Source organism: Carassius auratus, chromosome 44, assembly GCF_003368295.1.
Source record: "Carassius auratus strain Wakin chromosome 44, ASM336829v1, whole genome shotgun sequence".
Taxonomy (NCBI): Eukaryota; Metazoa; Chordata; class Actinopteri; order Cypriniformes; family Cyprinidae; genus Carassius; species Carassius auratus.
In genome coordinates, this window is record NC_039286.1 from 1548366 (window position 1) to 1572503 (window position 24138).

The following is a 24138-nucleotide window of genomic DNA, read 5'->3' on the forward strand; positions in this document are numbered from 1 at the left end:
ATAATACAGATTTGATGATTTTCCATTTTAGTAAATAACTTAACTGGATTTATATAAAACGACAGTTTGTTATGTGACTTAATAAATGACTTAATAAATTATTTTATCGTGTGCCTGAACAGTATTATAATTTATTGTTCTTTTTCCTGTTCAAACGTTTCTTCAATTAGTATCTGATAATGGGAGGGGATAGGTCCCTGGGCAGGCAGGCAACTCACTTTATTTAGCATGCAGATCCATTCATGCCGCTTCATATGCTAATCGCTGCATGCTAATTGAATCAGTTTGTTGGGTGTTTTCCTGGTGTTAATGGATCTGAGCACACAGGGTGAGATTGTTTTGAAATGTAATGTCAGTCATAACGAATCCTACCCAAAGGCAGCAGTTCGTTCGTTTAACGATTGATTCATCGCAGAGCCACCTGTCACTGATGGCGAGAGCGCGCGCGTCCACGTCTGTGTGGTGACCGCGCGTGTCAGCGGCGACAACAACAACAACATCATGAATAATGAATGACTGATCGCTGCCCTCAGCGCTGTGCTGAATACCCCTCACGGGTTAGTCTCAAAGTGTCCGTGGACGTGAACAGAAGCGCCCAGCTGGAGCGCCGTGAATGTGTGGAAGTAACGATGTTATTGTAGGTTTACTCCGTTTGGAAATTGTATTCCAAAAGAAAGACAATTGCACTAGTTAAGTAACGTTTTTTGTTATTTCACTTTTTAAACTTTTTTTTACCCCAAATAAGTAGTAGCCTACCTGTTTCGATTTTTAAAAAGGACTTGCACGGCAAAAATGAAGACACGGATTTTACTATCCTTCCTGACGTTTATTGGTTCATGTGAGTAAACACTTTTATATACATATACATTATATATGATATACTTTTAGTCATTTTATTTAAGCCTACTATTCACTTATGTACACTTTGCTTTCCACGCAGTTTCTTTTTAAAAAGTATGTTTCTACAGAAGCATTTGATTAGAAAGATTTAAAGATCATATTTTGAGATGTTCTGCATCAAAATAATAACTGTTTGTAATGTGACTAGGACTATAGGCTACATACTGCAAACTGCCTGATTGTTATTTCGAGTTATTATGTCCTCAGCAGTGCGTTGAATAAGAAAGTATGGCTTCAGAACTAATTAAAATATTAATATTTACTTATATATTACTGCTTTTCCTTTAGCTACATCAAATACTCTTAGAATTTCTTTACTCTGATGCAGGGCAAGCTATTGGTGCACAAAGATGTTGTGTCTTGGACGTTAAAAGTTAAATAAAGTCGTTCCAGGTGTTACTATTCACTTTCATCCAGTCTTTGCTAAAGGCTAATTATATTATATTATATTATTGGAAATAATATAATATAATATAACTATATTATTAGAAATAATATAATTATATTATATTAATTTGTAACATTTGACTATCTCTCTATCTATCTATCTATCTATATATATATATATATATATATATATATATATATATATGACATAAAAAAAAAAGAAAGTTAAATGGACGTGAAAAAAGTGTTGCTATAATGTTAAAAAAACGTTTGTGTAGTTTTAAAATTAAATTTCTATTTATACATCTACTTTATAACTTATTAATTTATTCTCCCCTTCTCAATTTATGAAGAACATATATATAAATATAAGTTATCAGGGTAGAGCATATATAATGGAATCAGACTACCCTGCATAAAATTATAATTTTTCCTCTAAATTTTTTTTCCTTCTTCTCAATAATTCTTATATTTGACTTGGGATCAAAACAGTTTGTTTTCCAACCAGATATTATGGCCTTTAGTTTGGATCGTGTGTATTCTTTAGAATAAATCTCGAGTGGAATAATAAATAAACATTGTCGTAAAGTTGAACAGAAGGAGATGGTGAGTCTCAGGGAGGAGGGGGTAGGAACAGATGACCTTATAGACAGAGGGGCTGCGTTGACCTTGGGCAGTATTAACCTTTGGGGTCCCCCTCCTGGACAGCAGAGCAGTCAAAAGCGGGTGGAGCAAAAAGATAGCCAGGGAGACAAAAGTGGCCACCTCTCCCCACCCCCTTTGACCTGACCCAACACCCTGATCTCCATAACACTGCTCCAGCCTTATTTGGGAGCCATGGAAAATCTGAAATCATCTTAAAGCTGTTGGAGTGCATGCCTGAATATGTTTATGCTGGAGTAATCCCTCCACAGACTCCTCATGTGTGGAAAGTTCTCACACCAGAAGGGAGATGTAGGTGATCCTGACAAGACACCCATCTAGCTAATCCACATAGGGCACAGGCTACAGTGGGTGGCCAATGTCTCAATCACTGCATGGATCTCCTTCCTGTTGAGAAACCTAGGAAATTTGACCAAAATGATATAAATCTATATATATCTATATGAAGAGTGAGTTTTATATTTAATGTGAATTTTCATCAGCCATTACTCCACTCTCCAGTGTCACATATTTCTTCAGAAATCATTCAAATATGCAAATTTGATGCCTTTTTCTTATTATCAATGTTAAGAACTTTTGGGTTTCTTAATATTCTTGTGGGAACCGTGATACATTTCCAATTTCCAATCCATCAAAAATAACTATAAATAATAATAAGCTCCTGTAAATGTTAAGTATATCACCACAAAAAGTTGTGTTTTCTTGATGCTATCAAGGTGGAGCCACTTCAGTTCTCTAATTGAAGCAATACGCATTTTCCTCACTGTAATGACGGTGTCGTAATAAACTGTAATACAGGGTACTGGCTAATCGGCCACAAAATTACTTTGTTTATAGAGGTCTTAAAAAATGTATAGTTCCAGTGATTCCGTTGAAGAAAGTCATCAGGGTTCATAAAGCCAAAGACGAATTTACAGTGGTATAAAAACTAACATGTTGCAGCAGAGGGACATTTTAACCCTTGGTTGCTCCATTAATGAGATTGGCTTAATGAAAGCCCTGGACTTCCTTCTGGTCCTTATCCAAATAATTAAAGACCTGAGGCCATAGTGATGGGGTGTCCTCCCCCTCCAATGGGATCATATTGCTTATTGATTTTACCCAAAGGTTTTATTTCTGGCAAAGACCTTTTCATAAAAAGCTGTTGACCTACAGACATGATATAATTAATAGAAACACATATATTTTACTAAGCACCATTATATTCCTGAAAATAGCATCCTAAAACATCCTTTAAAAAGTCTGATACAGATAGATCAAAAGTAAAGCCCGAAAGAGCTGATTAGTGAGTGGTAATTGGTTAATGAGGAGGGTGGAGTGAATCTGCAGGGGATTGTTTCCTCTCTTAAAGAGGAAATGCAAGTGGGTTTGCATGACTTTGAACTTGGCATATTATGCCACCTAATGACAATCAGTGTTTAAACAAAAGACAACTTAGCCTCAAATGACCAACACAAAAGGAGTTTTTGTGTAGTCGGCTTGTGGCTGTTGTACTCAGGAAGAATTCAACTCCCATTATGGAGTCAAAAGAAGCCCACCCGGAGCAGCGTGATCCCCCCTTTCCACCCAGGTTCTTTACAATTCCTCCCCCAAGTTTGCATTCAGCTATTGTTTATGTTAGATCTCCTGCTGCTGCCATGGATATAATGGGAGAAAAAGAAAGCGAGAGGAATTTGGGAATGTTCATATGCATTTAGAATTTCTTTCAAAAGCTTATATTACTTTTTCAAAGTGGAAGGCCAGTTTCAGTGATGCTAAAATCTTTTCTGGACAATAGAGAGGCCCATATATAAATTATAATGAGCATTAAAATGAGAACATTTGTCTTATAGCTCTGAAGTTTCAATTCTAAATCCTGGACATTAAATTTTCTTTCCTCCTACGATTAGTCATCATTGCAAGGAAAGTTTATTTATATAACACTTTTCGTACACAATGGTAATTCAAAGTGCTTTACATAAAAGAAAGTAAAATAATCATAAACAAATTGAAAATAAAATTGCAGTTCTATATATATATGTACACTACCATTCATAAGTCTTTTCAAAAATACAAAATACTTTTATTCAGCAAGGATGCACTGAACTGATCAAAAGTGACAATTCAGATATTTATAATCTTACAAAAGATTTCTTCTAAAAATAAATTTTGTTTTTTTGAACTTTTTATTTATCGAAGAATACAGAAAAAAAATCATGTTTTGGTCACAGCTTCAGGTTTGCCATCACAGGACTAAATTACATTTTAAAATATGCTAAAATAGAAAACCGTTATAAATTGTAATAATATTTTACAATGTGGATGTTTTTCTCAATTTTTTGATCAAATGCATGCTTGCAGAGACTCTATATATTTAAGTGAGGTAAAGTAATGGGTGGGGGGGGGTTGCAGATCTTTGCCACATTGACTCTTTAGAGACTCTGGTTGGAGATGAAGGTCATTTGAATGATGTCTGGCTTCCAACAATAGTTTTGTGAAGTTCAGGTCCAACATTAGACTGGGGACAATGGACCAAACTGGGGGCTGGGACTGTGTGTGTGACTGGACACAGGCTGTCTGCCTTAAGCCCCACGTTGTTCATCCACCCTTCACAGACTCTCTCATGACCCTTTAGGGACAGAGGTCATAGCTCAAGGGGTGGGGATGGGTGAGGGTCTCCTGCTGCCCAGAAGACCATCTACAATCCCCCAAAACCCCATTTCTATCCACCTCTCATCTGAATTATCAGAATTATCCCCAGATAATTGAGCTCTTAATCACACTTCTACTTGGGTCTCATGCAGGCTGGAATGGGTTATTAGCATAGACTTTATAAAAAACATACTTAATGCAACATCATCATTGCAGCAACTATGGAGATCTTAAATCCTGGAGTTTGAGGTATGATGACAAACTTCTCCAATGGGACGAACATGGAACACAGTTTTCCATTGTGAGGTGGGCAGAAACAGAAAACCTCTACCTTAGAAAACAGCATAGTAATTGTTCTCTAAGATGGTTAGTGTTAAATCCAGTCCATTTATATCCATGCTACTACAGTACATTATTTAATTGGATTTATCAAGCACAAACTAAGATTGTATTTGTACATACATGCCTATATTGCTTAGGCCCATGTGTTATTCTCTGTATTTCTGAACCCAGCTTGTGTGACATAACCCCCCTTTCCCCTGGGACCTCTGAATTTCATTAACACTCGGGTGGAGTAAGTCAGGGAAGGGTCAGATGTAAGCTAGCCCTCATAAAACTGAAAACGGCAGAGACAGACTCATCCCATCTACATCTGCTCAGTGTGTGACCTAACTGGGAGCAAAAGGTGCATCCCAGATATTCTCTTCAGTGGAAGTCTAAAATGTAATTAGAATTTAAAATAATATCTAAAATCAATAATTAAAAAAAAAAGTTACAGCTAAATTATTTAACCCATAATAATTATAATGTACACTACAAAAAAAAAAAAAAAAAAAAAAAAAAAAAAAATATATATATATATATATATATATATATATATATATATATATATATATATATATATATATTAATTTTGAGATTTGCTAAAGATAATTTTTTTAAAATGTTATTTAATTCAGCATTAGGTAATGGTAAAGGTTATCTAAATGTAAAAATGCCCAATTTTGGCATAACAGTACCTTTATGTGTAAAATATCTTCTGTGTGACTTTATACAAACAACTGCAGATATTTTAAAGGATGTTGCAACTTTTATTTTATAAAAAAAAATTATTAACACAACGGATGTCAAAACAACACTGAAGCCTTTGACTTTCATTCTATGGATAAAAACATACTGAAACATGTGTACAAATATCTTAATTTGTAAATAATAGCACAGTAGCTCATTTTTTGGTGAGCTATCCCTTTAAGACTCTTATTCACTTATGACTTTCATATTAAAGCTGTCACGATCAAGTGCAGGTGGTCTTTGAGGACCCCAGAAGTCCAAAATGAGTATATTTTAGCAAGCAGGGGAACAGAAGTGCATATTGAAAGTGGGGTAGGTTATGTTTACCGAACAGATGCTCCAGGTACATATCTCATCCAGCGCAAGTTCAAGAGCAGACTTGTGCTTCTTAACATAACAGCTGCCAGAGACACTGGCCATCTCGAGAGGTCACATTAAGGGTGGCTTTAGGTCTGGAGTTCTCCATATAAAAACACAGAAGATGTATGGAATGGCCATGTAGCAAGTTGACAATGAGAGAGGACCGGGGTGAACCAGTGGCATGGGAAAGTCACCCTGGAATCAGACTGAAAGGAGAATGTGACCACTGGGGCTTTGGAATGGTGGGGGTTTGTATAAGTGTGGGGGGGCAGATGGTCCAGACTGAGAGGGGTGCAGAAGGCTCCTGGTGGTTGCTGGGAGTTGTTTTGGGGAAAGGGGTGTCATCACAGGGCTATTGTCATCAGGGTGCGTTTACTCAAAAGAGATTCCTCTAACTTGACCCCATAACTCACCCTTATTCTCCATCCCTTCTACTCCGTCTTTGTCACAGCCCTCTATGGTTCACTGGCTGCATTGCGTTTGTCTCTATTGTGACGACCAGGTTTGGTTTGGTGATACTGAGTAAACAGGCAGATATGCTTAAAGCTCACAGTGACATCAGTAATGAGACACACATGCAGTTTTGTGGATATGGGAAGTTTGACCTCAGAGCTTTTATTTTTATTACTTTTATTTTAGGTGCATTTATTTTCCCTTTTGTTTGAGTCTTGGGGATGAGACCAAAAATATTTCAAGAAAAGTCTTTAGAAGTCCCATTTACATATAGTGCTTTATACAAAACAGAATGTTTCAAAATCAGCTTCACTGTAATAAACAAGAAAAGTGTCGTCAACTCATAAGTGAAGTGACATTCAGCCAAGTATGGTGACCCATACTCAGAATTTGTGCTCTGCATTTAACCCATCCGAAATGCACACACACAGAGCAGTGAACACACACACACACACTGTGAGCACACACCCGGAGCAGTGGGCAGCCATTTATGCTGCGGCGCCCGGGGAGCAGTTGGGGGTTCGATGCCTTGCTCAAGGGCACCTAAGTCGTGGTATTGAAGGTGGAGAGAGAACTGTACATGCACTCCCCCCACCCACAATTCCGTCCGGCCCGGGACTAGAACCCACAACCCTTTGATTGGGAGTCCAACCCTCTAACCATTAGACCATTAGGCCATTAGGCCATTAGGCCACGACTTCCCCATTCAGCTATAAAGAAGCTTGACAAAAGATTAAAGCCATTATCCAGTTTTGTTCTCCTTCAATAGCATCAGTGCAGACAAATAAATAATATTATGGAATATTAAGTGTCTGTTAAACCCAATAGAACTTCATCAATGTTCATTTTGCATACACACCATTCATTTTACATACAGACTTTAACTGTAGGGTTTGTTTCAGTTGTGTTCTGACCCATCTTCCATTTCTCTCTCACTTTCAGGTTTGTGTAATGGATCCGAGCTGGCTTTCCTTACGGAGCCCAGTGATGTTACCGCAGTACGGGACAGGCCGTTGATGCTGGACTGCAGGGTGGAAGGCGAGGGCCCCATTACGGTGACGTGGCATAAGAATGGAGCTCCGGTGCTTCTGGGAGTAGGCAGTCGTGCGAAGGTCCTATCCAACGGCACGCTCCTGATCCGTAGCTTCCAGAAGAGACGGGATGGAGATTCTACCGATGTTGGAGAGTATTACTGTGCTGCACAGAACCACTACGGCATGCTGGTCAGCCGCAAGGCCCGTGTGCAGCTTGCATGTGAGTGACTGAGGAGAAAGCATTTCAAACATGGGTGACAGTGGATAGTTTTTCTCTAGGATTTGAAATCGTATGCTTTGCCTATGATCACTTAATTGTTTATGTGGTAAATACCCTGATATAGTGGAGGTACCCATGTCTGTTTACTATCTGGTACTTTGTCCTTTCCAATCTTCCTCTGGTTTTCCCTTTGGTCCAATAAAAGCAGTAGGGTGGGTGATAATCCTCCAGAATTATTGTTGTCACTGCATGCTTCCCCTGAAGGTTCTATGTCACCATGACAATGAACTCTCATTGGGAGCCCCCTTCTAACACTCCTACCTATTGATTATATAAAAGACCAGGCTATTTAGACCACCATACTCTTGGCACCTCATCCTACAGCCCCAATGAAAATTCCCATTTTAGATGTCGATATCAAGTTATCACAGTAAATTCACATAAGAGAAAGTAAGAATACACATTGAGTCCTCACTGCAAAAAGACATGCTTCTATTTTGTTTCTGTATCTAGAAAATATTTGGAAAACAATATAATGTTATATCCAAATATCTTAACATACTCAAAACAGGTTACATTTATTTGACATGCAAAACCATTTAAAGAATATTTCTTGAAATAATCTTAAAATTAAACTAAGCCTCACTAAGTTTTGATACATTTATATATTGATAAAAATGTATTTAATCGTTTTTAAGGAAGTTTCTTATGATTGCACAGACTGCATCTGCTCGATACAGTAAAAAAAAATAATAGTGAGATTTTAATTATTATTCTTTTTTATTATTCCGTTTTTAAAATCTTCTTTATACTTGTGATGGCAAAGCTGAATAACAGCAACCATTACTCCAGTCTTCAGTGTCACATGATCCTTCATAAACTATTATTATATTTTGTGTATAAATAACTATTAATTGTGTCAGTTGTCTTTGTTCCACAGCTCTTCCTAAATTCCACACTCACCCTGAGCCCATGTCAGTAGATGAGGGAGGTGTTGCACGTTTCCAGTGTCAGGTCAATGGTATTCCTGAGGCCAACATTACTTGGGAGAAAGACCGTGTTGTGCTTGGAACATCTGATGACCGGTAACACAGTCCTCGCTGACAGTTCTTACTGTTTTTCTTTATAATCTTCCTCTCAAACTCCTCCAGAATTGTTCGTTCATGTTACTCTTTCTTCACAGGTACACACTTCTCCCAAAGGGTATTCTGCAGATTACAGGAGTTAAGAAATCAGACGCTGGTGTCTATCGCTGTGTTGCCACCAATATGGCAAACACCCGCTACAGCCACGAGGCCTATCTGAACGTAACCGGTCAGTAGCCACCCTTGATCTGACAAACACCCCAGACTGCATGTACAACCCTTAACCTAAAACTCTATGCATCCAGTAAATAAACAATGTGCTCAATTATGCATTGAAGAACCAGAACATTGATTTGCTCAAACGTCTTCCTTCCTTATATTAGTGATTTGTCATTTAGCTCCAGTTTCATCATCTCTGTATTTGCCCTTCTACTCTCAGGAGGTGTTCCTCGCATCTATAAGGAGCCAGTCATCCTGTCCGGCCCACAGAACCTCACCATCACCGTCCATCAGACCGCCATTCTGGAGTGTATCGCCACTGGAAACCCTCGTCCGATTGTGTCTTGGAGTAGACTTGGTATGAATCCTTAATACTTAAACTGACCAAAGATAACTTAATGTTCTGGATTTCTCATAACTTAATTCCTTCTCATCATTATTTTTCCATCAGACGGCAGATCTATCGGAGTGGAGGGCATACAAGTGCTTGGGACAGGGAATCTGATGATCTCAGATGTCTCCCTTCAGCATTCTGGAGTTTATGTGTGTGCTGCCAACCGGCCTGGCACCAGGATGAGGCGTACTGCATTGGGCAGGCTGGTAGTTCAAGGTAAACTTCTTTGATTTGTACTGAAGATATTTGATTTGATTTTCCACTCAAGTTTGAAAATTATTTCCTCTAATTTCTCCTCATTTTGGCCATTTGTCTGAGCTAAAAAAAAATCATCAACAGTGTTTTGTGATATATAGTACTCTTCAAAAATTGGTACAATTTTTTAAATGTAAAAAAAAAAAAAAAAAAATCCTCAAAGTTCACAAAGGCTGCTATTTTTTTCAATCAAAAAACAGTCAAAACAGTAATATTCTGAAATATTTTAAGAATTATTTAAAATAACTGTTTGCTATTTAAATATATTTTAAAAATGCAATGTATTCCTTTGGTGGCGATGTTGAAGAAATTATTCTATTATTGCCTGATCAAGAAACATTTCTTATCATTATCAGTTGCTGCCTAATATTTTTTTTTTTTTTGTGGAAACTATGAATTTTTTTCCCGATTCTTTGGTTAATAGAAAGTTCAAAATAACAGCATTTATTTGAAACAGAAATATTTTAGAACATTAAAAAAAATTCAAAAAACTGGTTACTGACCCCAAACTGTTAAACGTAGGGTATTGAATCAGAAGGTAGATATCTTAGCTTCAGTATTTTGTTAATGGTCCTAACCCAAGTAGCAAATAATAGCTGGCCCCGCACCACTCAATCCTGATTTTTTTTTGTGACAGAAGTTCACAAAGCTTCGCTATTACAGTAATTTTACTATTAGCACACTTCACTGAGCACAACAGTGCAAGCCTAATTTTAGTGTGTGTGATTGTTGCAGTGTATGTATTGAATGAATTAAGTCTTTTTTAGCTGTTATGATGACCGGACATCAAGCAGCACTGGTTTTGAACATGACCCATGGAAGCTGACTGGTCAGCACAGCAGGAGAAGCCAATATTCAGGCCCTCCCTTCTCTCACCTTTGCCCTTCTTGGTTTTTTTTCTCACTCTGTTACTGGGTGTGATGGTGTGGGACTCTGACTACCATTATGGTAATTGAGGTCTGCTGGTGCTGTCCAGCTGGGCTTGAGAAGAAAAGCTTGGGTAATGAAGTCAGCTGTTAGGAGATATCCCCCCTTCAACTACCCAATGACACAACTCATCCATCACCCTGCTACTGTCCGTACATTCAACATGATCATATATCCCTGAGGTATATTTGATCCTTCCTTTCTTTAAAGTAGCTGCACACTGGGGGTCTTTAGGAAAGAACAACATGAGAACAAATGGGTAAACATCCATCAGAGGTGTAGTACAAAAGTCATATTTAATATCACAGTTGGTAGTAGTATCTGTAAACGACTAAGCTTTTTATTCATCTGAACATAACGTAAGCATGATCCTAATAAATATCTTTTAACATCTTAAACAGTACAAGTGATGGCCAGGAGGTAGATATTTATTTCAACACATGCTGAATATCTGCTGTGATAATGAAGACTATCCTCTTGTCACTTAGCTTTATGCATTCATTCATTTATTAAATTGTTGCTGAAATTGCACCCAGGTGTGCTTTCTTGGTCACTGTCCCAAATGTGCAGCTTATGTCTGATCAATCAATAGTCACCCCTATCAGTCTCTTTACAAAAGAATTGGCAGTGAAGCCATTTGGTGGAGGTAATTTTGAATGTATTGATTCATTTATTGATTCACTTTTTGTGTAAGATGGTAACAAAGAGATTAGGTTAGGTTATTTCTTCATAAAAGAAAGCAGAAACCTTCCCAACGAACCCTGAGAAAAGTCTCATTATGTAATTCAGATCAGTGGAGCAAAACAACATTTTAGAGTAACACAGAGTGTCACAGAGCTGAAATTCACGATTAAGGAATTGGGCAAGAATATATTTGATTAGTAATACACAATATATGACATTTAACATTAGTTAACACATTCAGTAACATGAAATACCATAACAATACCTAGTTTTTATGTTGATTTACCATGTAAGCATCATATTGTTCATTAGTTCATGTATTATGAATTATGTTCATTTATATAACTTGAAATTATAACATATTAATATAGGGATGTGAGATATATTTTTAAAAAGATATTAAAACTATTATAAATAATCAAAAGTGACAGTAAAGACAGTTATAATGTTACAATATATATATATTTTTACACAAAAGATATTAAGCAGAACAACTGTTTTTAACATTAATGATAATACAAAATGTTTATTGAGCACCAAAAATAAAAAAAGTATATTATTTCTAAAGTACCATGTGACAATGAAGACTGGAGTAATGGCTGCTGAAAATTCAGCTTTGCCATCACAGAAATAATTATTTTCAATATTATTTTAAATAATGGTAACTTCATAGACAAGCACTGAAATGATGAAGATGAAGCAGAAAGGGAAATTTTGATATTTTAGTCCTGTTGTGTGAACATTTGATAACTTAACAGTCACAAAGGTCAAATCAGCACATCCTAGTCAGGTTCAAAGCTTAGGGGTTTGCTTATGTCAGGTTATGGTCCTCCAGACTGCTCATGTGGATGTGAGGTCTGCACTTTCACACAGTCATGAAGGTCCGGACAGATGCTGAGCCAGGATATGGACAACAGAGAACAAAAAGAAAGACAGACAAAAACAGGCTAAGAGCAGTTGTCCTAGTGTGTATGTTTTGGGAGGGGCGAGGTATCCCCTCTCACCTCTGCCCTCTCACTTCTCACCTTTGACATTGGCCTAGAATGCTCTTTTACAAGAGTGGGCAGCAGAGGGGGCGGAGCCTCCTCTGACAGACAGGTGATGAAGCAGAGAGGGAGGGGCCGGCAGAATGGATGACCCAAGCCCCCCCCCCCCCCCCCCTCGCACACAGTATTCATAGCATTATGCTTGTCCCAGCTGGTGGTCAGGCAGTGGATGACAAAGTTCAAGGGGGGATTGTGACGGTATAACAGTTTGTGTTGAGGGAACTACTTCCTTTATTTTCACCCTGGGATATTTTCAATATGAAAAATAAAAGGATATAGTCCTCTGGTTGAGCTAAAGGGTTTCCTTAAGTAACATTTACTTTATCTGAAAATGTATGCCTATATCATAGCAGATGCCAGATAGCATTTCATATTAAACATGAGGCTCATTGATATACGTCATTACATGTGACTTGAAACCAGTTCATGAGGAGGCAGCCATGTTTTTAAATAATATTACCTGTTTGCATAAGTCACACACCAGAAATAAACGAATGAGAAATAGCCACCTGATCAGACTCAAGGTCAGGATCTGAGACCCTGATAAAAGAATAACTGATCAATACACGAGATGGATTGGACTCTGATCCTGGTTGTAAAGAAGACACAGCTGGTTAGTTGTTAGAGTGGAAAACAGATCCCCCCTAAGCTGAGGCTGTTATTTAATTGTACTCTGATTGCTTCCTGTTTGCAGGCATGGGAAATTACGTTATGAAGTTATGAATCCATCTGAATCAGTCACAGATCAACATGTGCATGAGTGTTTTACGTGTGCTTGTATTTATAGCTGAATTTCACTGCGTTTACATGTACTTAAGAAGTTCAATTTAAGTTGGACTAGAACTGGTCTTTTTAAACTGTTTTAAAATGCATGTTTATATGATAGCTGATCATGTTTATAAAAACATGGTACAAAGTTCATCACATAATTTTTGGGAAATCAGGGTTAATATTAATTATCAATTGATTAAATGTTCTGTAGTATAGTAATACACCACCAGTCAAGATTAAGATTTTTTTATTTATTTTTTTAATGCTTGGAAAATAAGTCTCTTATGCTCACCTACTTTATTAGAAAATGCATTAATAGCAGTAATATTGTGAAATTTTATTACCATGTAAAATGTAAAACTGTTTTCTATTTGAATGTTTTTTTTAAATGTAATTCATAATTAATGTCATTACTCCAGTCCTCAGTGTTGAATGTTGAAAATAGTTGTGCTGCATAATATTTTTTACCATTCAAAAGTTTTGGATAGTTTTAATTTTTTTTAATTAAATTTTTATTATTTTAATTTTTAAAGAAAATATTACATTTATTCAACAAGGATGCATTAATGATTTATCAAAAGTGCCATGGTTTGCACAAAAATAAAAAAACCTGTTTTCAACATTGCTAATATTTTATTAATAATATTATTCATATTTGAGTACCAAATTATAGAGACTTCTTTCAAAAGCATAAAAAACTTTAATGTTCATGGATGTGTATGTCAGCCAGACAGATACAGCATACACAGTACCAGCACTCTCTCAGGGCTTTTATTTAGTCCTTCCCCAGTTCAAAACATTTCTATTCGAGGGGATTCTATTCATCAATAGTTCTACACCGGTTCGAGTGTGAAATGCTTTTTGGGAGAGAAGAGAACCACAATGACGTGGCTGATGAATGACACCCCACTCCGCACACGCACACACACACACACCAGCTTGACTATGGAGGTCTGACCTTTGTCCTATTGTGCCCTGCTATAGTTTCATTATATTCACACCCCTCCAGCCCCTCCCACTTTTCACTTTGACCCTAAAGCCTGAGCAGAACCCACTGAAGTGTTTTTAAAAGCTGTATTCTTCATTCCAGACCTATGTGCACAGATATGATGAATTTTGTGTAAAGTGATACTTAATGTCTTGTCATGGTATTATAACCTCAAGTTATATGTTTCATTTTTTTGGGACTAAATTCATTTTGAATACAAATTGATTCAGAATTTTTTTTTTTTTTTTTGAATCTTCATTTTTAATTCTGTTTAGAGATATTATTCAGGACACTGATGAGAAACAGAACTATCAGCTGTGAAACCCAATTAAACAGCTTCTCTGTGGCTCATATTGATTTGGCAAATCTATATTTTTGTCCAACCGTTGTAAAAATTTTGACCTCATTTGAAGGGGAAGCTGCGTTGTTTTAAAGATCTGTGCCGGCATTTATTGATAGCTGTCCATTGAAATAGGGTTGCCTTTGACCTATGACCTTCCACACCACCACAGACCACTTCAGACCCTCTTCCCAGGGAAAGGGGGCTCTTCTGGGGGTGTCTGGTTGTGGTGGGTGTCAGTAGATCAATGAGATGCACAGTCCGTATATGCATGGCCATTGTGTGGACGTTGAAGGGGTGTCAAGTGGAAAGGTGAAGCTGCATCTGTGCTGTTGAGACAGAGGAGGGGCTGCAGGGTTCATTTAGGAAAATACAGAGCAGTTATAAAAAGAGTTTAAGTTCTATAACTGATCTTAGTGTTAGTGTAAATGAGAGTGTTGCAAAAATGAAATATTTAAATCATATTAATTCATTATGTATAAATATTAACATGTCTTGCCGTTAAACAAATGTATACCTGGTTCTCATTTGGCAGAAAATTTGGCTTTGCCTGTGGGTCATACTGTCTGTACCATAATCTAAAGTGTTACCGAAGTTTTTATTTTGGGAGATCGAAATAGGAGACACATTAATTATTAATATTATTCAGTTGGTTTTGATATACAGTAATTACATTATTAAATCGGTTAAATAAATAATGTGTGTTATTTGTGTCTCATCCAGTGTTATTATATTATCAGTGAGGGACCAATATTTTAGTTTCGAATAGTTTAAATTAGTTTGAATTTTTATATTTAGCAATTTTATTTTAATTTTTAGTATTTTTGTTGTCTGCTTTTGTCATTTTTGTTAGTTTTTTTATATGCTATATAGTTTTTTTCAGTTCTATTTATAGTTGTTTTTAGTAATATATATATATATATATATATATATATATATATATATATATATATATATATATATATATATATATATATATATTTATTAACAAAACAGTTATTTCAGTCAAAGAAAAATAGTTTGCTTGTGTTTTAGTTGTAATTTTAGTTAACTATAATAACCATGGTCTCCCCCTGTTCGCTCTCTTTCTCTTCTCAGCTCCTCCAGAGTTCATTCAGTGGCCGCAGTCTGTGTCTAAACCAGCAGGGGGCAGTGCTGTCTTCACATGTGTAGCTCAGGGTGTTCCTGAGCCTCATATCATTTGGCTGAAGAATGGAAAGATTCTCACGCCTGGCGATAATGTAAAGCTCACTAACAATAACAGGTACACACTTAAATCATATGAGACTCACAAGTATCAACAGGAATATACAAACGTAGAGCTAAAATACATAGACCATAGAACCTCAAGCAATACTTAGGCATGTATTGTAAACAGACAAATTGACAAATAGAAATACAAAATTATTTGTTTATATACCTATTTAGATTTTTATAGATTTTTATATTTTTACATTTATTATAATTATTATTTGTTTATTTGTTTATTGTTGTATGGAGACGCCACCAACTTTACCAACCGTCCACTAGATGTCAGTGTTCACCTGTTTTATGTTACGTCATCCAAATTGTGAGATGTGTCATTTCTGTGAATGTTAGCAGGGTAACATTAAATCCAGAGTATAGATTTAAAATAATAATATAACCAATGTTTTTAGCACCCTGGCCGTAACTCGCATCACATCAGAGGATGAGGCCATATACCAGTGCATCGCTGAAAACTCTGCTGGCACAAACCAGGCCAGCGCTCGTCTGGCTGTGTCTCTGGCCAAAGAGCTGCCCGATGCCCCTCAGGGCCTGAAAGCCACGGCTCTCTCTAAAACCACCCTGCAGCTCTCCTGGACCCAGCCACCAGCCGAAATCACAGACGGAATCATCGGATACGTTCTGCATATCCGCAAATATGGCGGTGAGTGTCTCTGGAGTTCAGATGCTGGAACATATTTCGCTCTCTACTGATATTTTTGGAATAATATTTTGTAATTGGTGCACTTTTGTTTTTAGAGCCTGAAAGCAAAGAACTACAGGAGGCTGTGAGTAAAACAACATTTCAGCATGACCTCACTAACCTTGAACCTGGGACCACCTACTCCATCTACCTGAAGGCTTACTCTCCACTGGGTGCTAGTGAACACTCCAGTACTGTTGTTTCCACAACACTAGGGGGCGGTATGTACCTGCACACAGATAAACACATCGCATGCTATTTCCTTTTATGTTTTGCTTAGGTCACTACAATTTCAAACTCTCCCCTCTCTCCCTCACTGTCTCTTCTCTGGCCCACATCAGTATTTTTGGCTCCCTCTGTTTAATATCATCCTTCCCACTGATTGAACCTGCTTTTTTCACAGCACTTGTTTCATTTTTTTCAATGGTCTCTCTTTTATCTATCCACCTTATGTTTTTTGCTTAAACAGAATGAGCTCTGTTCCTTGTTCCTCTGAGCTCATTATAAAAGTCTTTCTGTTTTTGTACCCTATCTAGTGCCCAGTCCACCTACATTTTTCACCAAAGCAATAAACACCACTGCAGTCCAGGTCCTGTGGGAGCTGCCCAATAAGCCTGGGAAAACTGAGGGTTTCCGACTGTCGTACCGCAGGGTCCCACACGGAGAGATCCAGGGACCGGTTCAGTTCCCATGCCATGTTAATGCTCACACCATTACTCATCTTGGTAAAGGGGTTTTTTGTTTGTGTGAACTATATGAAACTATTGATGCAACAATATGTAACACATATATGCAGAAGAAAGTTGTTTTTTTATAATGGGCGCAGATAGTTGTATATGTAACCAAATACAGTCAAACCAAAAAATATTTTACTAGTGGGTGCAGGACACTATAGTTCATTTATGTAAGTGATGATAGCAAAATAAAGTGAACTGTGACACTGTTAACTGTTAACCCTAAGTATTATACCCAAATCTTCATACAGTGGACTACCAGTAAAACCGCGAAAAAAATTTAGGACCAAAAATGATTCTGACACTTAGACCTGACCATGTTTTGCTTAAGTGTTATCTGCCATTATCAAGATGAATCTGTCTGACACAGTTTAACTCTGAGTTCTTGTCATATTTAATTACCACTTTCTAAACTATAGCGAATGAACTGTGATAATGTATGAAATGGAGAAGGAGTCTGACTATGTTTTAAATGTTAAATGTGTCAGTTAATCTTAAATCTGCTTTGCAAAGAGGTTTAGTGTGAAAAGTGCAATACAAATCAATCTGAAAATGTTTCTCTTCATGTTTTTTCCTTCCTGCATATAAAACTACTCTAATTGTGGGGTTATTGGATTTAGCAAAAAAAAAAAAAAAACATGCCAGCACACAAATAGCCATTAGATTCCTTCCAGCCCTGCTTATTTTAATGTATTATGCTATAAACTCTATAATTTCCATATTCTGCCTACATGGTCTGTTACAGCAGGTCTCAAAAAGCCATTATGTTTGTACAGTGAAGGTTGAAATGTTCCTTCACTCACCTGAAGAGCAGACCTGATGTGTATCATGAGCATCAGAGAACAAACACTCCTCTAAGTATTTCCTAGTATTGTTATTTGACAAATGAATTCAAAGAACTCTGAAGAGTGTGAAAATTGAGACATTGACAAAAACAGACCCTGCAACCCATAAAAAGAAAATAGCCCAAGGAAAAGAAGGACCATAATAGCCGGCAGGTTTTACACTGGACCTCAATCACAGTGACTCAGCTGATCAATAGTCCTACTGTGACTGCAAAGTCAACAAAACCAGCTCAATGTATATGTATTAGATTCGGTATGTGTGAGACAAATGCATGAGTAGCTTTGATTTATTATCAGTGTGTGTGATACTGACAGTTTTCTTTCTTTTCTTTTTTTCCCCCTAAGACCCTGGTGCTGTGTATGAAGTCAAACTGGTAGCCTACAATGGCAATGGAGAGAGTGAGACTTCAAAGAAACTCGTGTCACTGGCTGAGGGCGGGACTAGTGCTAAAACCAGATCAAGTAAATTAGCATTTGTGTTGGCATGCGTAATTACATTTATCATTTATTAAATAAGTGCACTGTATAATAATCATGTTCCTTGTTGCAGGAGAGGAGACTGAATGTAACTGCAGGGGTGTAGAGAGCTCGGTGAGCAGCATTGTGGTTGGCATCCACATTGGCATGGCCTGCATCATTTTCTGTGTGCTCTTCCTCATGTTTGGATATCGGCGCAGGTAATGGACCTTTTGGTTAGATAACATCATGAAACTGTATGTGCGAATTCTACTAACTGGACTCACAAACATGAAATATGTTATAAATTTACAATATAAGAATAATATTAATTACATTATATAGTAATATATAATTGTTTATTGTTTATTTATATATCTACATATGTAATAGTGTAACTATAATAAATACATTGCATTTTGTCTCAGTTTTCTCTGTAGGAAGGGGACTCAGGACAGCTGGTCTGTACCACAGGGTGAAGATGGAGGGCACCATCCTCAGAACAATGGCATCCCAAAAGCGGGAATGGCACGGCCTGCTCAAGGCATTGAACTGGCTCCACAAGTAAGACTTACAGTCAAGATTCTCAGCACATTATAACTGTGAATAAGCCATCTTTAGCAAATGTAGCCACCTTCATTTTTTTCTCTTGACCATAGATGCTGCAAAATCTCATCTCATGCAGTTAGTGAATAGATATATTCTACTCTTGATTGTCATTTCATCTGTATATGAGTAGCATATCTTACCGCAGTTGTGTCACTTTAGTTACAGCTTATGAATTTGCTCTGCAGGATTGTTGTTTTACTCAATAGTAATTTTTCTCAGAGCTTTTTTTTTTGTCTGCTAACAAAGTATATCAACAGTCTCTGATTGTCAGGGTTTCGTATAAAGGTAACTTATGATACTAATGGTTGTTTTCTCTGTTTCAGGATCATAACATAGATCAGCAGGCCCAATGCCAGGTTCTTATAGAGCAGCACTCATCCAGTCTGCCAGGCACAGGCACTTAGCTAGCACTGCCTCTGTGATCTACCTCCTTGTGGTTCCTCTGCCTAGCCTGCCCACCACAAAGTCCCGTTTAGTCCATATTTATCATGCCCTGTTTGTCACCGAAACTGCTGCTACTGTTTAAAGGTGTAAATGGGCCTGTTTTAACTACAAAAGTTTTGCTAATTGAGGCTAACTGAGCTGGTTTAAGTTAGTCTGTACCCGTTTGTTGCTTTTACTCCCTGCCTATAGAACCGAAACTTGACTCCTTTGAGATCTTAATGTTGATGTGTCCGCACAAGAACACCAAATGATAGCCTTAGGATATATTGTAGACATTTTTTATGCTAGCATGCTAAGTTACAAATAGTTACTGCACTCTTTCGGAGCATAAATACACAATAGAAGCAAAACAAAACAAAATTTATACCAAAACCGCTTTATATTTTATTATCAAAGGGCTTTCTGCTAAAACCAAAAATTCATTTTGCAATGTGTCCTCCGGTAATAAAATTAGCCTTACTTTGTGTAACTGCCACATAATATAAAGACCAGCCACTGAAATAATCTCAATATTTCTCTTCAGTCAAACTCTTATATACGATTTAGTGACCTACATGATTTACAAAACAAGCTACAACTAGCCATACTCTCAGTGGAAATGATTTCAGGGAACAGAGGTTTGTTTCATTTGTTAGCCTTAGCTCGGATATACCAAGATGAATAACGTGGCCTTGCTTTTGCCTTCGCTTGTGGTTGTGTGAGTTCAAATGAATTGATTGTTATATGTTTCACCGTACATGCCTCGAGGCAGGCTCTACCCCAGAGGAACCATAAAGTTGATGGATCTTACCACCTTTCCCTCTTTCCTATTCTTTATAACCCCCGCCAAAAGCTGTATACCTCCAAAGATAGCTACCTCAGAATGTTATGCTGGGCTGACATTAGCCACCTGCTAATAAAACTTGCCTACCTCAGCCTAAAAATAGCAGATACCCGCTACTCTTCCCCCTGTCAGTGCCTGTGCCAGCTGCCTCCAGAACCTGCATTCAGGTGCCCATCTGGTCGACTGCCATGGAGACTGTGACCGTGGCTGCCCATCCTCTGGATCCAAATATTGCCTTAGCAGACTAAAGCTGTCTGGGAACCCCTCCCTAACTCATCGTCCAGAAATGTTTTACAGAGCCATTTAAGACGTCCATCCATCCACAATTAGGATCCTTCCAAGCCGATCAAAGGATTCCTTTCTGATGCTGCTAAACTCCAAAGAAAAAGATGAAATAGCAGGAACAGAAGGGGATTCATTTTGTTTTCGGAGAATGTGATCTGATAATTCCACATGGGATGTGTGGACCCTTGAGAATTGTACTGGGATATTTTGGGGCCTTTCCATGTGGATTCCACAAAAACCTGTGAAACCAAACACTTGGGATATTTTGCTTTCCACCAAGGAATATGTGATGGCATCGAGACGATGTTTATCCAAAGAGATTTTTTTTAGTCAAACCAACTGGTCTTTTCTTCAGATGCCAAATCGGTTGCCATGGGAACTTGACGGAGCTGCGAGATGATGGTTGACTTTGGGTTTACTGAGAAACTGCTGCGTTCTCTCTTTCCCCAAACAAACAAACAGGCATGGCAGCAGATTATCCAAAAATATGTGTGAGATATGAAAACCAAGCTTTATGATATCCAAAGATGTAAAAAAAAATGTAGGTCTTCATTTGTCTTTATATCTATTTGCTCTTTAGATGAACTGAAGCCATTGTGTTAATGTTTTTGCAGGTCATGTTAAAAGGGGAAGCTGCAATAAAATGGATTCAATAACAAACCCAATCACACAACAATAATATGCTTTAATAGTCAAACATTTTCCATCTTCCCTCTTTTGATATTGACCTGCCAGTTTTTTATTTGAAAACCTTTTAACATTTAAATTATAGCCAAATGAAAATGGGATATATTTTCAAGGAGATTTTATATGCTGATACAAGAGAAGGAATATTTGTATCATCTTTATAATAAAAGAGTTGTACGTGCCAAATAGTAGAATAATAATAATGCCAAATACCTCTTTCACATTTAACATTCATACCCTTTAACTTTTGTAACACTTCGTTAGCCAAGCACATGAGCATGCATGAGTTACGGTATATGTACAGTATGTATCATGCATAAATGTGTGTTTTGTGATTGGCTAACAGCAGGTCAAACCTGGAGTCAGTAGTGGTCAAAGAAAAAAAAAGTCAACTGAGCGATGTGTATACAGTAACATATGAATGGAACCAAAGAACTTGATTTTTTTTTTAAAGTGATATGTATCAAGAAAGCAAAGCGTCCTCTTGCTATGATGATCTATTTACCTGAAGACGTTCTACTCCACTCCAGGTTGACCTTCTGAACATAATGAGTGTTAAAAACATTTACCCACAATCGCTGCATTTCAAACAGCCCCTTCGTAGACTAAAACTCCCATCCTTGTGTTCATTTGAAAGAACTGAAATGTTTCGAGAAAGAATAAAGGGAGGATTTTAGATTTTTAGCTGTATAGCGTGATCTGGAAAGTACGTTTATTCATATTTTAAACAATATTTGGACGTTTATTCATATTTTAAACAATATTTGGTTCTTTTTGTAGAACTTTTTTTCTATTCTCTTTCACAAAGTTGTCATGGTACCTACCTTGGTTTGGAAAGATGGCATTTTGATGTTCATTTTAGTAATGTTATTATTAATAATATTTTAATTATTGCTATTGCTATTTTTTTCTATGTCCATTTTGATGTATGCCTGTTTTCATTTTTCATTTCTCTGTAGCAGATGAAGGAGAATGTGAAAGTGTTTGTTAGGAACCTAAAAAACAGTGGGTCATATGAAGCAGGCTGTGATTTGGGATTCATGATGTTTGTTTGCATTTATATTCTACACTTCAATTTGGGTAAATGGCTCCTATGTTGACGTGCAGATACCAAGTGCAGTTTTACAAAGGTTTCAAACAGCTAAATAGCACACATAAATGAGTGAATCCCCCATCTGTTTGGATTATGACCCAATGATAAAAAAAAAGAAAAAAAAGTTGAGAACTAGAGTTTGAGGGCTAGAACCAATGAGAAAAATGCTTTAACATGTACTTCCTTATTTGAACCTAAAAACCCAAAAGCTTTAAACACTTTGAGACTGTGATGTCTCCAACCAAAAATATTAAAGCGAGGGGTTGGTGTCTAGTGAATGGACAAATACAGAGCAAAGGGACCAGACAATGAATGCACAAAGGGTAATAATTGAACCACGGTTGTTGAATTGTTTTATAATGGCTTAATATACAGGCTGTAGTCTCTGAATTGATCTGTTAGCGCAATGAAGCTTGCGATTCACATTTATCATGTTGCTATGTAGATTGTGCAGGATTTCTCTAATTGACTTGTAGGTCTTTACCAGATCTCAAAACAAAAATGTCAAGATTCCTCAACATACTCCTGTATTGCATCATTAACTTGTAAAGTGACAAGTTCTCAAGAATGGGTTTTGATGAATTCCTTTCCTGTTTCGAAGAGATAATGATGTCTGCCATTACCTAGCAACCAATGGGAATGTCTTTAGAAATGCCCCAAGATTTCATTGCTGAGCTCGCTCTTGATTTAGGTGACTGTTGTAATAGCACAGTCTCTGGTCTCTGCTTTTCCTAATTTGTTCAAATTCCAGGGCGCCTGAAACCAAATAAAAACAAAGAACAAGAAGATTTGTTTGGTCTGGTTACTTTTCAACTGGATGTATAATGACATAGAGTTGACTGTAAAATATTGCTTTTATTGATCTATGAAATAGTCACACACACAAGTTAACACAATAGACAACTGACTGAAAGACATTCATGTTTCTGAAATCATGTTACACTAACCGGCCAATGGAATCGAAACTTCCCGAATCACGATGCCGAAATACCCGATCATTCACTGCACTGTCCCTCAAAAATAAAAGGAAATGCAGCCATTCCTCAGCCAGTAATCTTCCATATTTTGCTGCAGGCATAGATCAATCTGGATGGTTTCCTGCATGACAAACATCTGTTGTATATCAGAACAAAAACAGTATGCGTCTCTTTGTATAGAATCCATAAATTAATTTAGGTTTCCTTAACAAATGTCCTTATTATTTAGGGAATATTATAATGGTGGAGAAAGATGCAGAACCTCACAGAAGAATCTGACACCCATTTATCCAAATCCCAGAGCCTCACACATTACAGCAAATCACCAAAGACTTGCCAAATGCCCCAACATGCCCAGAGAGAACCTGAAGGACATGCCTGCAGATAAATGTACAAATCACTTACTCAGGATTAAATGGAGGGAAAAGCTGGGGAAAAGTTAATGATCCTCAGGTCTTTAGTGCTGTGCCCCTTTCTGACTTTGAATTCACGTAGAATAAGTTGACACAACAGAGCCAAGTTTTTCAACAACATTTTTACGCTCATTTTCTCGTCCATATTTCTCTCGCTCGCTCTTGTATGACTGTTTTACTCTTCTTTTAAAGACTGAATGATCGATACAATGTCACGTTCTTTTGAACCTGCCTGTACACACACACACACACACACACACACACTCATACAAAGCCTCGACTCTTTACTGTTACCATGGAAACCTCACCCTGCAAACCCTTCCTCCTTCACCCTAGAGGTGTTTTTTGATGTGACACCGCATGTTTTAGTCCTGCCAAAAGGCCTATTAAGAGAAG

General features: G+C 37.3%; 1 protein-coding gene across 1 annotated transcript; it reads left to right on the forward strand.

The window, feature by feature from the left end:
- The first annotated feature begins 550 nt into the window (after positions 1-550).
- Positions 551-23138, forward strand: LOC113062068 (immunoglobulin superfamily DCC subclass member 3-like). The gene is made up of 14 exons (XM_026231602.1): positions 551-838; positions 7408-7719; positions 8660-8804; positions 8903-9033; positions 9244-9381; positions 9475-9633; positions 15527-15692; positions 16087-16337; positions 16433-16597; positions 16913-17101; positions 18301-18417; positions 18506-18632; positions 18840-18975; positions 19344-23138. Exons 1-14 carry the CDS (start codon positions 793-795, stop codon positions 19422-19424), a joined length of 2163 nt encoding a protein of 720 aa, XP_026087387.1. The 5' UTR covers positions 551-792; the 3' UTR covers positions 19425-23138.
- Positions 23139-24138: the final 1000 nt, after the last annotated feature.